Below are 17,712 nucleotides of genomic sequence, written 5' to 3'. Positions count from 1 at the left end.
CAAGAGAAATTCAATTAGTGCATTGTGGAGCTCTACAATACCTCCAAGCAGATGTTCACGATCCTGAGGAACCGGAGCTAGCTTTAAAAATACCTGTATGCCTTCAATGTGGCGCCGCATATGCCATTTGTCACTACGGTTTTACACACCTTTCTGACTTCTAACAAGGGAGGAAAGGAAACTCGGATGAGTTTTGTTTTTTTCAAACTAATCAGCCAAACTAACGCCGGTGTGCCAACGACCTTACCCTCTCCGTAGCGGGAAGAGCGCATTACATAGTAACAAGACCATTAACGCAGAGGCTGAAGGAGGGGAGGCTTTTTAACTACAGTGCGCTTTAAATCATCATGCCGGGCATACTGGGGTGGCATTTCTCAGTGACAGATACTGTCACGCTTCTTGATACTCCGACTGAAGAACTCATAAAAGCACGTGCAACTTTGACAATCAATACGGGTGCAGAATAAATGCCGATTTGTAATTACTACATTGTAATGTACTACCAAAAAACCCAAAACCGTCTCCACTGATCCGCAGAGAAGGATTTCTTTGCCATCTGAAAGGAGGGAAGCATCTCTTGTCGTTGCTGCTACCTGAGAGCTGAGATCTTGCAGCACAACCCGGGGGCTGTCAGAGTTTGGTGGGCTTCCCAGCACAGGTTATACCACCAGCCAGACGCGGCCACTAGATTTAAAGGGGAATAAACCCTAAATGTGTTTAACAAAGCTGTTCTCTAGTCACTGGGCATTTACTTTATTTAAAAGAAAAGAAAATATCCCTGGTTAGGATAAGCCTCTTGGTCCTCCTACAGTGAAGCTCCCAAGAGTCTGAACCACAGATGGGGGCTGGAGTCAAGTGCAAAAATTATGCAATTCATTTGGCTTCATTTCTGCTCTCTCTCATGTCCCCTCTCATGCCTTCATAATTGCTCCTGCAAGGTGGTAAGACAAGGAGAAACAGGAGAAACTGCTGCCGAACACCTCCAACAAGAAACTTTGCTTAAAAAACCAGGTGTCACATTGTGGCAGTTCAATATTTCATAGCCAATACAAGGAATGTGCAACAACACTGCAACTTTAAATCTTTGCCTCCCATGTCAGTCTCTCTCCTCTCATTGTAAAGCCAAAGGGAACAGCAATCAGAGTGGAGATGTTCAACCTGATAGAGGTCAGGACACCGGTGGATCAACGTACCAGAAACACGACCTTGTTTATTTTTTTCCCCAGTATTATTGTTTACAGGGTGCTTTGCTCATGTACCTTGTGGTTCTTAGCTAAAAGATGAAATTACAGCCCAGGATGAAGCGCTCAGGCACACATCCAATTTGTGTTTCCATCTCAGAAAACAAAAAGCTTCTGAGGCCCTCGGGCTGCCATTCAAACTTGGAGAGGCTGACATTTTTAACAGCATGAACCAGAGACTGGCAGAGGGAATGATCTAATGCATTTCTGACTTGTCAATCAAAGATCTCACCTCTGCTGTCTTGTAAACAGTTGGGGGCCACCTAACTACATTCATAACCAGGGGAGAGCCTGCCGCCAGCCGGCGGGTGCTGGAGCCACATGCTCTGGCTATTAGTCACCAAAATTATGATTCCGTTTTAGAGGCATACCGTAAACAGCCCACGGGCAGATTTCACATGGCCGCTGGGAGAGCGCGAGGGGGGAATACAAAGCAGGCTTGGTCGAGGGTAGCAATGTCTCCACACTGATGGAGTCTATTGACTGGACACCCCATCTCTCCTCCAATTACAGACAGAACTATGCACACCAGCAAACGTTCGCTCCAAAGCCAAACAATTTCTTTCAAATGCTTTTCTCACAAATGCATTTCTGAGCATGCACAGCTTGCCCATCCCGAGACTTTAGCTTTAGCCTCCTGTATAACCATAAATGATGTACTCCTACTCACTGTATTTCTCAGCAATAAAATGTCAACTTTTAAGGCAAAAATGCATGAACAGGCTGAAGGAAATCTACAGAGACAACTGTTTTTAACAATTTACTGACAATGCTTCTTTAACAAATATTCCACTTCCTAACACAAAAACATAAACATTAGAAAAAAATAGATGTAAAAATCATTTGAGAAATGAGTTCATCTGTTCCTCATGCATGCAACAGGCTTCCATCACTACAAACTGGTTACATCTTTCATACTCTCACCTTTCTCCAAAGGTGATCTCAGTTCAAAGAAAGAAGCGGTGTACATCATGTCCATGCTGCACAACCTCAAGTGCGCTCGTTTACTTCCAAGTTGCCCAGCAGACTACACCCATGCTTTCCTCAACCAGGACAGAGCTTTCTGCCAAAACCAAGGAAGACCTTGCTTCTGCAAAACCAGGCAGAAGGTAGTCCCCTTCATCTGACAAACCCTAATGTGCAGTTCTTTATGATCAAGACCTTCACTTCAGGTAAAGCAAAATGTGAATTTCTGGCATTCCAGAGAGACACTTCTGTATTCAACAAGATGCTGCTACCTCTGTCACAGAAGTTAATTCTCCTCTTTGACTGACTACTAGAGCCTGTTACAGAAATAGAGTTTCAGACCTGGGAAAATAAAGCTGACAAGACAACTCTTCACTTTTTCACTGGTGCCTAGGCTCCAGACAAAGAAGTAAAAGTATGACTCTTGTCCCAAAGAGTTTACAATCTAAACTGGAGCTGATATTTCTGAGGGGTGTCAATTAGGTAAAAAGGAAGAGCTGGACTGTTCACTGTGATTACCCTGATACCTAACCTTTGGCAAGACTTTTAAATTGCTCCTTAAGTCTCCTCATTTATACAATATCTTACAGAAATAAATTCAAGGAAATACTATGGTCTTCTGCAAACCTGGAAGGATTAATACAATAATTTCCTTGGCATACTTGATGGGTGTAATTGTACATCAGAATTTTCAGAGAACTGTGACTATTAAAAGCAACAAACTGAGCCTTGTAAGCACGCATGGAAAATATTTTAAAAGGGAAAGTAATTATCTTAAAATTAAAAATGTCATGAAAACAGACACCTGTTGGCACATCTGGAAACTTCCAAAGCATGGATTTCTAGGAAAAAGAATATACTCTACATAAGTTGGTTTTTTTTTTTTTATTAAGAGAATCTACATGCAACCTAGTTTTCAGTTGCTTTGCAGAATAACAGCACAGTAAAATTTGGCGTTCAAGACACTGAAAATGGAAGGGATGGCCTTTTTCTTGTTAAAATATCCTCTGACTCCTTCCCACAGCGCCTTATAGGAGTTCATGTTCCAATTTGCTGCCATCTTCCACCATGATCTCTATGAAATTCAGTTACACAACAGACTATCAGTTGCAAAGCCCTTTGAGGTAAAAAGATGTTAAAAAGAACAGTTTCTAGCTCCTTATTCCCCCATTCCTGAGTTTAGCCTTAAAACCTTTCCCACTGTGGGAGGATTGCCAAACAGAGCTGAGGAACCAGAAGATCCTGTTTTCACACAAGTGTCTCCAATAATAAAAACACACAAAGAAGAAAAATGAAGTTATCTGACATATTAACAGAATCACCTCTAAATCGACTATCTGCCAATGTTTCCCATGAGGAGTCAGCAGGGCTTTAACTGAGCTATTCAAAAAGAGCCTCTTTCCACATTTCTGTCTGAGCATCTGAAGGTAAGCATGTAAATAACTAGACAAATTCAGCAGTGACTAAGTAGCCTTCCAGATGGCATCTTCTCTTTTGCCACAAGCAAAGAACATTGATACGCTTCTCCAATTACTTCAAGCTTGCTACAGAAAAGAAAATAACTTAATATGAGAAAATTTGCTGGGCTACAAGAAAGTCTTTAATACTTTCCTGAAGATTCGATACAAAAAAAAAAGCATTGAAGAACAGTGAAATATTGCAACATCACAGCTTCAAGCAGGCTCCAAACCGCTCCCATGTGGACTTCTGTACTGGAAAATGCATAAGTCATGCCTCACAGAGGGGAGTTTTCTTCAAACCATGCAAGTTAATGGGGATCAAAGCCCATTGAAAAAAAAAGCTGCAGAACCTCTTGGCAATTTAGTTTTTCTCTCAGTTGGCACTGTGTTCCTCAACACAGGACTCAGAGTGCTGTGAAGAGTACCAGTATACCATTTTAGATGGCAAGTGGGGCAGACTTCCCCAATTCCCATAGTCACTAAATACACATGGAAATGTCTCTCAAAATCTGCAGGAATGTAAATGTCAACGTCCTACTACTCTCCCAAGAAGGCAGTACATGGTGAATGGTCGTGCAGCTGACTCATTTGACCCCAGATATCAATGCACTGCATTAGCAGAGAAGTTATTGTTCATATCTATCATTAGCAAGAACATCTTGAGCAAAAAGAGGCTAATTTCCCTTTCCCTTTGTCATATATGCTTATTCTGAGTAATCAAAAATAATTGAAGTAGAAAGAAAGGAGTCCCAATTTGAGTTTATAAATTGCTTTCCATATACTGCTAAGGTTCTCTAAAACCTGAGCTTAAAGAGGTCTGAGATTTATTCAACAGCAGAAAACCCAAAAATGAGGCCCATCCGATTTAGTCAAATTATGCAAATCAGGATTAGAAGTAGGAGTCTAAATTCTGCCTGATGTCTCCAGGGTCCTCTTAGACTAATAAAAAGTCGTCTTCCCCCTCCCCCATGGAAAGCTCCGCTAAAAGCTTGCTTCAGCAAAGGAGGCCTGGCAGGACACCTTCCAGAGTCCATCAGTGCTACTGCTGGGTCAGCAAAAAGAGTTGCAGCAAAATGATGCAAGACACTTAAGCCTCCCCTGAGACTGCAAGGATTATTTCCACAGTACTCTCCTAGCCCTGGGAGCAAGAAGACAAATCCAAAACAATCTTTGCACGCTGTCCTTTAGAGGCAGGTAATGAACTTTCACCAAAATGATTGAAAATTTCAGAAAGATTCTAGCTTATTCATTATGTCTGGTTTTGCAAGATGCTAGTAAATAACACTCACTGCCACAGGTTAAGTCAGCAACAGCGTAATCCAGCGGCATAAACCTGGAAGCAAACATTCACGATACCACAAGCTCCAATGAACATGCAGTCTACAGAGGCACTCCTAAGGTCCCTCAGTCACTGCAGTTCATGCAGAACATCTCAGAGAGAGAGTATCCAACATGAACATAACATCTCTGTAGTCCAGTCTCTGCTGCTCTCCTGGTTATATCCCCATGTCATCGTAAAATGCTTGCAATGATCTTGAGCGCCTCGTCTAGGTTTCTAGATGCTCACCCAATAGCTGCCTCACTCTCTATCCACAGGAGAGTGGCTGCATTTTGTAAGATTCACTGGTCACCCAAAGCATCTGAACAAACCTGTTTGGCAGAAAGCTGTCTCATGACAGAGAAAAGCTTGAATCTAACAAATTCAGAGACCAAAGAAAAAACAGGTTTCCTTTATTTGCCTTTTGATTGACAGCTTACTTGTACAATAATTTTCTGTAGTCAAAATGTCCAGACTACTGCTAACAAACCTGAAGTAAACAAATGTTGGCATCAATTATCACTATGGCAATGAACCCACCCCCTCAGTCCTCTAAGTGGCATACAGAAAATTTAGATAGGAGGGGAATCACTGCATGAATAGCCAGATTGGAGACTGTGTGATGGATACTGTTTGCCAAATATAATTAAGTGGTATATGTTTGACACAATTGAAAGCCAATGGAAAAGACGATGGTACCAAGCCAATTTAGACAAAATAATTATATTACATCGAGGTAATGGAAATGCCCCAGTACTGAGCTGCCCTGAATCTACACAAGATGTGTTTAAATACCAGAGGAGATCTGAATGACATAGGAGAGGCATACAGTATGAGGCAGAATAAATGGAGGTAAAGCAAGCAAGGAAGTAAGGAAGGAGATGCACACGTACACAGATGGAGAGAAAAGGAGGAGTGGGGAGAGACAGAAAGTACCTGGAAAGCTGGGAGTGCGCCAGTCCCTGGGTTATACAGGCATCGCAGCGAGGGCATGCTGTCCGCCAGGCTGGAGCAGCCCAGCCACAGAGATCTGGGCATAGAGCACTGCAGAGAAAGGACAACTATGAGATGGGACTGTATGAGACAGGATGGCACAGATTACAGGAACTTTCAAGGCTTAGCCAAATGGCATTAACACAACTGCACCTGGCCTTAAAGACCGAGACACCTTTAAGAGAACACAAACTGCTGATGAGTCTTTTCCTTGGGAGAAGCTTTACAGATGTCATAGTAGCAAGAAAAAGGCACCACGGATCAAGAAAGTAAATTTTTGATCAATTTTCTACACCAATGTGTGAGTTTTTCCAGTAACAAAAAGTTTCTTTCCAATTAATCAGACCTCTTCTGCACACACAGCCACGCTCCAGGCACAACACAAAGCAAGCAATTTTGCAAGGGAAGCAGAAAAGGAAATAACTTTAAGTGTAATACTGGCAGAGAAAGAAAAGGTTTTTGTATGTCTGTTTTTCGTCTGTAAAGGGGATAAAAGGAAAAACCTGCAATCCAAGGTGAATAGGAACTTGGTGACACTTTATAAGAGTTTCACGTTTCTGCTTGCCTTGTTATTCGTTAAATAAAATACAATTATTGTAATAGACTGATTCTGTTCTTCCAAACACAAATACAAAAAAGGAGCCAAAGCAGCCAATCAAGGAAAATACTAGCCATTTTGATAGTTAAAGCCATTACCCCCTGAAATATAGAGTTGCTTATTCATCTTACACCACTACTATTAAATTTGGGGATACATTATGGTAGCAATTGCTTTTACCAGCCACAGAGTTTTTGATGCCAAAAGCACTGCTGCATTTGTCTAATTACTGGCAAGGCAAGAAAAAACAAGTATATTTTAAATTGGCAGATAGCTACAAAAACTGTAGGATGGGATAGATTAGATACCAGAGATTTCAAACCCTCACACTCTTCTTTTTTGCAATCCTCTCCCCTCCTCTCCCCCTCCCGTGTTTTGTTTTTTGTTTGTTTGTTTTTTTTTTTTTTTTTTTTTTTTTTTTTTTTTTTTTTTAAAGGGGGGATGGGAGGAAATCTGAGTGGAAAGGGCAGCTGGAATGGGTATGAAATGACAGCTGCCTTTTGAGCCACTGTTTCTTGCTGCTCTTAAGAGGGCTAGAAAACCTTGCACAATCTTGCACTAAATTAGTATGTAGGAGCAACGTAACCCATCCTTGAATGAGCAGAAAGGTGATCACCAACATCCATAATCTGGTACTGTGCAGACAGCCAAAGAGAGATTAACCCTGTCTATCACCACGTTCTTTGCTGTACTTTGTTGCAATTTACACTGCTGTTCCAGAAATAGTATTAGAAGACTGCTGGGGAACATAACCTATACAAATGTGTTTATTGGAAGTTTATGATACCTTAAAATAAATTTCTCACCTCGTTTTCATTTTTAAAAAGACTCTTCACTTTACAGAGATACTGAAACTCGAGAACTTGAGTACTTCATAATATTACACATCACATGAATTTGTAGATAATGTCCATTCTGATGACTAAAAAATTACAGCCATAGTATTATAACAAGCAACAAAAATCTGAGCCATACTTCCTTGTCTGCCATCCTAACCCTCCCAGAAAGCAAACACTCCCACAAACAAAAACCTTCCAAATGCCACCAATCTTTTCTTTGTAATGTAACATGTCTCACTTCAGCCATTAAAAGCTGTTGTGACAATCAGCCTTAAAAATATACAAATATATATATGAAGTGGACATCTATGGTTAAGCATTTCACTAATAATACATTTACTTAAATCAAAGTTGTTTATCACTCTCCAAGAACATCACGGTAACAACGGAGATTAACTACAACATAGTACCTCCGATGATGCAGAGCAAATTCACTAGATAAGCAACAGCTGCTTACCATTACCCATCCCAGGATTCATAACATAATACAAAGTAAATATGGGGCGATTTTTTTTTTTGCATACAGACTTATCAAAGTCTTGCCCCAACCATTTATTCCCTCTTCTCAGGCTTTCCCATCCTTTGTGCTGGCTCAAGTTTTCATGCTGTGATAATGAACTCAAAGAACTGATTGCTATTAAAATTAGATTGACAAGATAAAAGAGGTTACTTTAAATATTTGTACCGAAGTGTGGAAGGACACAGAGGCAGGAAAAACGAGGACCACTCTGTCAGTGGAAAGGCAACCTTACGTTGCCTCAAAGTTTATGTGAGATTATGGCTCAAGTCAGAGTCACTACAAGCTGCAGGTATGGCACTCTATTGTGCCAGGGCACTTACAAGGTAATGAAATGTCTTCCTCTAAAAATGCCACAATAACAAAGGAAAACATTGGAGGTCTGTTCTGCAGAACCCCCTGCACCTACAGAGGATATCATTACTCATCCATGCACTCTTGCTGCTTAGTATTATTCCAGAATTAGGAACTATGCGGTAAAACTTTACCAACACCTTAAGATGACTTCTGAATCTGCTCCAGTATATAACAAAATTTATATTACTGACACAGTTCTGTTACCTATCTTAAAAAAATAAGTGTGAAGTTGCACACAGCGTGGGAGAAAATGTCATTCCTGTACTTGCCTTTTACCTATTGAAGGAAGCAGAGACGCTAAATTACTGTTGGTGACTGAAAGAGGCTTATTCACAAGCATGAACAAAAGGCCCCAGGTGCTTCAATAGAAACAGCTTGTGTGTAAATCAGATGAGTGACCCAACAGAACAACTTCATTTACAGCCTGATCTCTGAAAAATCTCAACAGCCTCTATCCCCATCCACTGAGCAAGTCACGTGTCAAACACTCACTTTTGTACTGTCAGCTCCACAAACAAGGGACTGGCCTCAACGTTCACTACTTGAAAGCTGACTGACAAAATCCTCTCCTGAACTCAAGTCAGTCTACACTGATTCTTCAAAACGAAGATACAGAGGCACAGCGTTTGGACTACAGCCAAATGGGGATGCTGATATTGCTTGCTAAGTACTGGGCCAGGATGCAGCAGTCTCTCTACCTTCCTGATTCCCAATTGCATTAATACTTCGGATGTCTGCACAACTTTCGGACCCAGAGACGCAAAGCTTTTCATTTATAAAAGCTAAGCACCTTTAATACACATTGAGTGGCATAAGATAGGGAATTATTTGACAAAAAACACAATTTGTTGTTCCGACTGATTTTTAAGTCCCATTCCCTGAACTCTGAAATATATTTTCCCACTAAAGAAATACAGGGAATACAGTTTCAAACAAGACCAGCATCCTCCTGACAGAGGCTGGTAGCAGCTGCTCTACTGGTGATTAAAATGGGCTTGTCTTATTTTGAATTAAAATAGGCTAGAAGCACTCACAGTCACTGGCTGAGCTGAGTGGGCAGTAACCATGAGCTGAAGGGAAGCCGTATTTTAACCTATTCAATTGTTCTTCTAACTATATTGCAAGAACATTTTTGACTACATCAGATGTTTTGCCTCTAATAGCCTACCCTCTCTTCCAATTACTTGATGTCCTAAAGATAAATCTCAATATGCGCTCACTGGCTAAATTTTCGCCAGTGCTAAAAATTGGTTATTTACTTTATTTGCTATTGCATTACAAGATTATACATTACCATTTCAGACTGGGTTTTTTTTATCAAATTTGTTCTCTTCTAGTCCTTCAGCAAATACAATATACTAGGGGTAACTAACACAGTTTTAGTAAATTGTGTTACAGGTCACAAATATATCACCTTGTCCTGTAAAACTAAGTGGCTCTACATGGGGAAAAAACAAAAGTTCTTGACTGCTACAATTTACAACTATAGTGCACAGGTGTGAAAACACAAACTCACTGTACTGTATTCACTGTAAAACAAGAACAACAACAAAAAAATCAAACAATAGTTTAAGGATGTTTTCTTTATAAACACTTCGGAGAAATTAATTAGACAGTAGTACAGAATAACTGTCTTTAATTGTGGTGCATTTTAACATAATAAAGCGTAATAACCTATTATTCCTGTCTCAACCCTGCATTCAACCTTATGATAACCTGCGTGCCTAAAACGCCTTTGATTTATAGGCAACCTAACATATTTTTGCACATCTGCACAAGTTAGTGGCAAAGCCAAAAAGGAAACCCAATTTTTTTCCAAGGGCTGGTTTTTGGGCAACTGTACATAATACTAATTTCAGTTGCTAACCACACCTATTTCAATCCTTTCCTAGTTCAGAATTATTTCCCTTCTAGTACAGTGTCCAGTGCTTTATGCAGTTGAACTCTAAAGATAAACCAATAACAATTTCTACTTCTCCTGGGAGATGGGAATTAAGATCCTCTTCACCCAGTGTTTTCATTAAGGAGCATAAATAGAATGACACACGTTGACACGCGCTGAAGAGTTTAAGAACTGAGAGAAATGGGGCTTTTTCTGGATGGTCCAGCTGATCATAAGCCAGGGAACTGGATAAGGTTGTACAAAGAAAAACAGAAACACAAGTTGTAACTATTAGAAAAACCAGGACAAGAGGGGAGAAGAAGTGCTAGGAATTCTACCACCCAAACTGGAGCAGATAAAACATAAGGGATGCTCTGAAGAGTATTAAAACTATATACAACAGACCTGAGCTTGATATGAGGAGATAGATCCTTCCCCACCTCTTTTTTTCATCACTTTAGAAAGCGAATACGGGATGGCTGGCAAGTACAATTCTCCCCGAAAGCCTCTTTTGCAGTACTGTTCCCTGCATGCTCTCTAAAATCAAATTCTCAGGAAATGTGCCTTAGGAATTTTGATCCTTTATGATGCTTTATGAAACACATGCTCAGACGTTATTAGGATTCCTAATATTCACAATTATTTTTATAGTATAACACAACAAATGGGAGAACAAACCCCAATACTTTTCAGTCCCACTCAGTTCCTCTTAAACTTTTTTTGGCCACATATTTAACTAAGCCAATGCCAAAAATATAACACACATCACTTACACATTGTGTCCAATGTGCACTATTCCTGTCACCACAGAATGCAATACATTGTATAAAACATATCAGATAAGGCAGCTGCTATTTACATTACAAATGTTGGTCTCATGAAACTTAATAACAATTCCAGAAATTTACTTCTGGCTAAAAAGTGGGTTTGGTTCCTTTCTTTGGTCCACTTCTCATCCTTTCTACCTCTCACATACACATAAAAATGAAAAGGTATCTTATCTTTCCCTCTACTGCTCAGAGAGGTGTTCTCTTTGATTAAATACATAAGGTATACGTATAAAAAAAGACAATAAATTCCCAGTGCATCTTGTGTACTTTCACAATTAAAAACCCTGCCATACGTATTTCATTGTTTAGCTTGGGTAGCACTTGATCATATAGGCTTCTTATCTGAGAAGAAGGTATATGATACAACTTAAAAAAAAACCTGCAAAAATGCAATGAGAATATTCTTTTTTTATTTTAGTAGTTTTTTGTGGGGCTTTGTTTTTTTCTTTTCTTTCCCCCCATCCCAACAGTGGATACAAGGCATACTAAATACGTAATTACATGAGAGAGCCACCCAGCTTTCAAAGGAGCCATTCCAGTGAATTGTGTAAATAATATGCTTTTAAAAACCCTAACGTATGAATACAGATTTACCAGTTATGGAGTAGTTATATACCTGAGAGACAAGAATATCCATTTTAAAAAAAAATCCTGCCTAATTATGAGCTTACCAAAGAGACTAGCATGGCTCAGAGCAAATTAATACTTTTATAACTTTTGGAGAAAGTTTTTTGTCTGTTTTCATTTGAAAATAAGAAAAATGTTAAAAGCTGTAAGTCTTAATTAAGCCAAAAACAATGGCCAAAACCCATACAGTTAGAATTTACACCTCCTTACACCTCGGACTACTGTTCCCTGCACTTAAAACAAGATAATTCTGACTTGCTTTGTCACTGGCAGTTTTTCTTGAAAGTCCTTCCATGATAAGAAGATGAGTTTATAAAATAAACAGGCAACTGCAGTACTCCTCGGAGTGTGACCATGAGAAGGATCTCCCAGGGTTCAGCTAGCCCACAAACTGTCAGCTATTCTAGCTGGCACATATTGCACCAGAATCATGAAGGGCAACACGCAGTTGCTGTCATAACCAGTACTTTTCACAATTTCTCAGCTTCTATTGTGTTCAGACACGTTGGTCACATTTCCACAAGCATGTATGGGGACAATTAAAAGTGGTTTGTGCTCCTGTTTTGCTACAACAAAAGTAATTGAGCTATCTTAAAGACCCTTGAAGCATTTTCACCAACTGCAAATCAAGCAACCCAATTCCTCACTTACAGAAAGCTGAGAATATGTTCCTGGGACAACTGTAGGATCTATCTTCAAAACAACTAGGTCTGACAAATCACAGGCTGAAACATGCTACCAGGGTTCAATTATAACACTCTGCCTAGATTCCAAACTTAGGAAATACTGAACTTCTTACCCCGGTACAGATCACTGACTTCAGTGCAGCGGTTTTCCTCTTCACCCTATGGCTCAGGGGGTTACTACATTCTGCAAGCTTTGCTGTGCACACACAGCTCAAACTGTTGTAAATTATTCCTTTTCCTTTAGCCTCCCACTTTTCATGTAATTGCTCAGTAAATTTTCCTTAACATACATATTATGCAAACTCGTCTCTAATCTTCTGGTAACTCCCTAGCTTACAGTAACTTTTTACAAGAGATTCCAGTTCACTAACTACTCTTAAATATCAAAGATAAGGGACACAGAAAAGGTTTATATATTCAGATTATCCAAATAATTTCTTACATGAGTGGGATCCAGGAGGATCAAATCACAGCTTTTAGGTAAATGTTTGTGAAGAAATGTTTTCCCCAAAGACTGGTTACTGGAGTTCAACCTCCGGGATTCCAGATCAACAGAAGTCCACACCCCAGCAAGGGGCCAACTTCCCATCTATAAGGTGTACAAGATCCTCAATTGCCAAGTGCTTGAGGGAACTTGTGTAGATCATATCCGAACTAGGCAATACTAGTGTTTTCATAATTATAGCTCTTTAATCCATGAAGCTGATAAATCTGAACTAGTGCACCAGCAGAGCTTTAAATTCAGGTGCCATACCCTTCTTTAAGGAGTATAACATGCAGAGACTTGTGTGTGCTTCTTTAAGCAACACCAAAGATGGTGTTGTTAAAAGCAAGCCCTACCCAAACTTACTAAGAGCAATCTCACTGAAGTCTAAAACATGAAACTATCTGAAGGCTTAAAATGGAGATCTTACAAGACCAAGAGCATTAGGCTCTTTTGTAAGCAAGAAAACAGAGCTGCTGTTAAGCTCCATCAGGTCCAAAGGCTGATTTTGCAGCAATTCCATACAATTTAAAATCTTGTTATGCCTTAAGAGATAAATTTAATTCTTTGACATAGCCATTCTGCATGAGTTTGGGCAGAGTAACACGGCATCTCAGTTCTGCATCCACACAGCAAGGACAACAGAACTACCCTGGCTGAGAGAGGTGTCAGAGACTGCGTGTCCTTAATTATGAAGCTCTGACATATAAACACCAAAAACCTGAAACAACAGGGAGCCAAGAAGAGGAGAATGGTGGATCATCACCTTTACAATAAGAAGCAGAAAGAGCAATATACCAACTGCCTAACCATCACTGAACCTGAACAACTATGAGGCTTTAAAAAAATACCCAACCCTACTCTAAGAAATGAGTTGAAATCTCTTCAGCTTGGGACACTTCTACAACTTCGGCCTAGATTTCCATCACACAAACTGCAGAGAACAAACCTACATTGGTGAAGAGATGAAATGGAGGTTTTATTAGATTTTCCCTCATCTCTTATTTAATTCCATAAAAATCTCTCAGGATTATTGTTATGTTATGCACCTAACATACAAAAGTGTTTCAAGGAGAACTGATATGTCTGCATAGCACTTTGCACTCTCAAAGTACTATATCAGTGCCAAGTATTAATAATGAACTGCAGGAAGAAGGCTTATTTCTACTTTCCACCCAAGGAATTAGTATCTGAATTTTAAAAAGCATATGGATCCACTGAAAATAGAATATATGTTTCAGAAGTTAAGGAGGAAATGCTAAATGACAAAATTACAAAACCAAAATATTTCCAGAATCATTGCATTTTTCTCCTAGGAAAGTGCAATTCTAGTGGAAGAATCCTGTTTTCACCACAGTGAAGACACTGGTTTTTACACTCTCTTTTCCAGCTGACTTGACTGAAGTGCAGACCATTAATATCTGAAGTGCCTTGTTTTGATTATACTGGCCTTTGCTGGTACCAATCTACTTAAGGTAGCACCAAGAATTTCCAGCATAAAACACATTTACAGGTTTATAACTTGGCTCTAAAAATTCTACTCCAAAAGACAGTGGGAGGCAGAAAGGCTCAGATGAGTGCATTATATTACATATCCTGTGTGATGCATAGTTGCTCACAATGGTATACGAAGGGGAGGGATTAGCTTTAACTCTGAATTACCACGTCTCACAAGCCACCTAAAATGATACTTTTAACTCCCCCTTTTATGTAATCAAAATAATGTTTTGTAAGTGTTTCAGCTAATTAAGAGCTTAATTTGCCCAATTTCACAGCTTGGCTTAAATCACAGAAGGTGTCAATATAATACAGGAATTGGAATGTCATGTCTATTGATCATATTTATACACAAACATTCCCCCTCTTCCTCCCCTCAGAAGTCAATTGCAGCTTGTCTTCAAAGGGTCAACATCTAGGTGATGGGATGTTACAGACTGCTAGCAGCACAACACTGCAATTCAAAGAAAGGCTTAAATGAAGATCAAGGCCAAATAAATTAACTGTAGGTGTTCACCTTTTTGTAAAAGATAAACTCACAGGAAACAGCTAGAGTAAAGACAGCTTTGCAGGTTACTTAAAATGCTATTCTTAAAGCAACATGTATTTCTGGCCATTGGTATTGTATTTCCTCTAGCCCACGTAGGAACATAATACAGCTCTGCACTGCACCACAGCAACATTAAATATAAAAACCTGCCATTAAAGGGCAGAGGGTAATGGCATCAGTGTGGGCAACCCATGCTCAGGTAGTGTTCAAATATTATCTCCAGTTTAAGTAGGTTGAAAATACGCAAATCCAGCCAGCACTGTTTTTAGATAAAATTGTCAGTTTTATGGCTATTTATAGTATGTGTCCAGTCTTCCAGAACTCCATCTTCCTCCACCTCATCTGTAATATAAACTGCTTTTAGCCCACATTAATACAATCTGTTACTGGGATACTTCTCACATTCTGTATAAGTCAGGCAGCAGATCAATACTCAGCTATGCTGAGGTAAAAGAAAAAAAAAAATCATTACGTTAGGATCCTGTTAAAAACACAGACACCAGGAGGATAAACCTGATGCACAGACACCATTCCATCTGGACGCATATGTAGATTACTGCTTTTAAATACGTCAAAAGTGGCTTTCTTTCCAATATACAGTTTTAAGGAATCCTACAGGTAGGACCTTTGGTATATATACTACACCAAATCAGCCTCACCTCAAAAAAATTTAACCTCTCTGCTTCCATGAGAGCTCTTTCTTTTGATCAAAAGTTTCCACCCTTTGTATCAACTCCCTTATCCATATACTTCCTGTGGTGAAATCACAGCACTGAAATTGGAATAGCAAAGCTATTGCCATGACAGCATCTGCTGATGACACAAGCTCAGGTTTATAACTTTTCCTTGGATCAAGGAGGAGTAAGAAGATTTAAGATAAAGACTTTAGAATCAATAACAGTAAACTGAAAAATCAAAAGGAAAGCAGCCACATGGAAAAATATTTTTTAAAAAGTATAAGTTCTTCTATTATTTGAGGTTGCCTAATGTGAAAGTCTCCTTGGAAAATTCACTAACTGAGCATTTGGGTTTTTTTCCCCTCTATTTTTCGGAGTCAAAAAAGCATATATCCCACCTGCATCAGAGCATTGGTAATATAACATAGCAAGAACAGATGCAGGTCTTTTTGCCTCAGAAGAAAAACAGAACAGCTACACAAACCTCTTCCTATTGTCCTCCCAACCTACCACATAAGAAACAGAAACTGATACCATGCCCCATAGGTCAACAAACTTGAGCTCTGCGAGACGGTAATTGCAGAGCTGAGAATCCTCTGAGACACCTTGCCTCCAGCTCAGCAAAGTTTAAATCAAGAAAACATCAGCTTCAATGTCCCAGCTGACCTTCACTAGTGTGGACTTGGAGGGAGAGAAATGGTCTCTCGGAGAGAAGCTCCAAAGCACACTTCACCTTTGCAACACATCACTCATCCAAAGAAATGGTTTGCAAATGTAATACAGGACTCAATGCCCATCTTCTTACAGGTGTTCGAGCTCCTCTCAGTTTCACAGAAGTCAATGTAAGTTGACAGCAGTAAGCAACTTGCACAAACAAGTTACTGCTTACTACTTGTAAGATACTGAGACAAGACTGGAGAGAATCAAAGCCATCCTGTTAGCACCTGCAATGAAACTCTGGTGTTTTAAGGGGTTTTGCTGCTGTAGTTCTTAATTCTCTCCCACTCCGCACAAGTGACTTGGCTCTTTTGTTTCTGTTGGGCTCACAGTACCATAGAACCCTTCACCACCATGTTTCATCATTTCACAACTCCAGTTGCCACGACAACAGGATGCAGCTTATCTGTGCTGTTTTCATATTTCCAGTTTTTGTTGCCATAACAACACAATCATTCTGGCTTTCTACAAAACCAGCAACTTTAAGCCACGCATTCTCAAAGATGCAGGATGCATCATACATGTATCTTCATGAGAAGAGAGATTTGTACAGGCAATTTGTAAATTAAGCTATTTTTTCTGAAGGGGGATTTTTCACTCACAAAAGTGAAAAGCTGACAGCAATTGCTAGAGGCAGACTGCTGAGACATCTAAAGCCTGGCCTTTAATAATAGCCAGAGTAATATAGCACTAGGCCACTTCCGAGTGGGGACTCCCCACAGTGTCAGATTGTGTCAAACTGCACAATTGTTATGTGATGTGAGTAAGTGTCCATATTTGTTTCACCCCGGCAGATCTGAATTAGACGCTAGATGCAATTCTCTTGAGTTTTAACCCAGTGGCCTCCCCATTATTACCAGCACCACCACCATGCAGCTTTGTGTTTGAAGGCCCATTTTAATTCTGTAATTCGAGCCGTTGTCACAGATTTCTTTTCAGACTCTGACCCTTTTCACTTTCAGGTGACTGCATTTTGAACTTTTATTTACAGGAAGTGCACATTCATAAGACTGGTGAGAAAATGTTATACAAACACAGCATGCATAAACACAAAACAGTGATGGCTATGAGGGGTATCAGCTAACATGGCACCATAACTTCATTACACCCTCATTTATGTACTTCACTAATGAGACAAGCACAGGTGTCCAACACGGTCCCTCACATGAGATGAATAACAATAATACAGTCCAACCTGCTTTAGCCATGCTTGGTATCCAGAAGATATTAGTTGGAATCCATCTTTTGGCATGTGTATTCGGGGCTAGGAGAGAATAGACATAAAGAGAGACCTCCTTTTACACTGGGACCTAGCTAACCTAAGTCTAAATTCTGGAGCATTTTAAACAATGCAGATTTTTTTTTAAGCCACGTATGAAGATTTAGTCCCCAGATTAGTTCTTGTTTACTCCTCTGATACCAGCTGCTTTAAGAACACTTTTCTAATAAAGCCACCACCATTTTTACGATTTC

At 39.7% G+C, this 17,712-nt stretch overlaps 1 protein-coding gene across 1 annotated transcript in view; it reads right to left on the bottom strand.

Annotated features, from left to right (window-relative positions):
- Positions 1–17,488, bottom strand: part of BTRC (beta-transducin repeat containing E3 ubiquitin protein ligase) — a 100,427-nt gene extending 82,939 nt beyond the window's left edge. Inside the window, exons 1-2 of the mRNA XM_009323237.1 lie at positions 17,435–17,488; positions 5,922–6,029 (exon numbers count right to left, since the gene is read on the bottom strand). Coding sequence (XP_009321512.1) covers positions 5,922–6,023 — 102 coding nt within the window. The 5' untranslated portion in view covers positions 6,024–6,029; positions 17,435–17,488. The remainder of the gene's footprint in view (positions 1–5,921; positions 6,030–17,434) is intronic.
- Positions 17,489–17,712: the final 224 nt, after the last annotated feature.

The sequence above is a fragment of the Pygoscelis adeliae genome, unplaced genomic scaffold (genome assembly GCF_000699105.1).
Source record: "Pygoscelis adeliae isolate BGI_AS28 unplaced genomic scaffold, ASM69910v1 Scaffold294, whole genome shotgun sequence".
Classification (NCBI taxonomy): domain Eukaryota; kingdom Metazoa; phylum Chordata; class Aves; order Sphenisciformes; family Spheniscidae; genus Pygoscelis; species Pygoscelis adeliae.
This window is presented reverse-complemented; position numbering and strand designations above follow the sequence as displayed.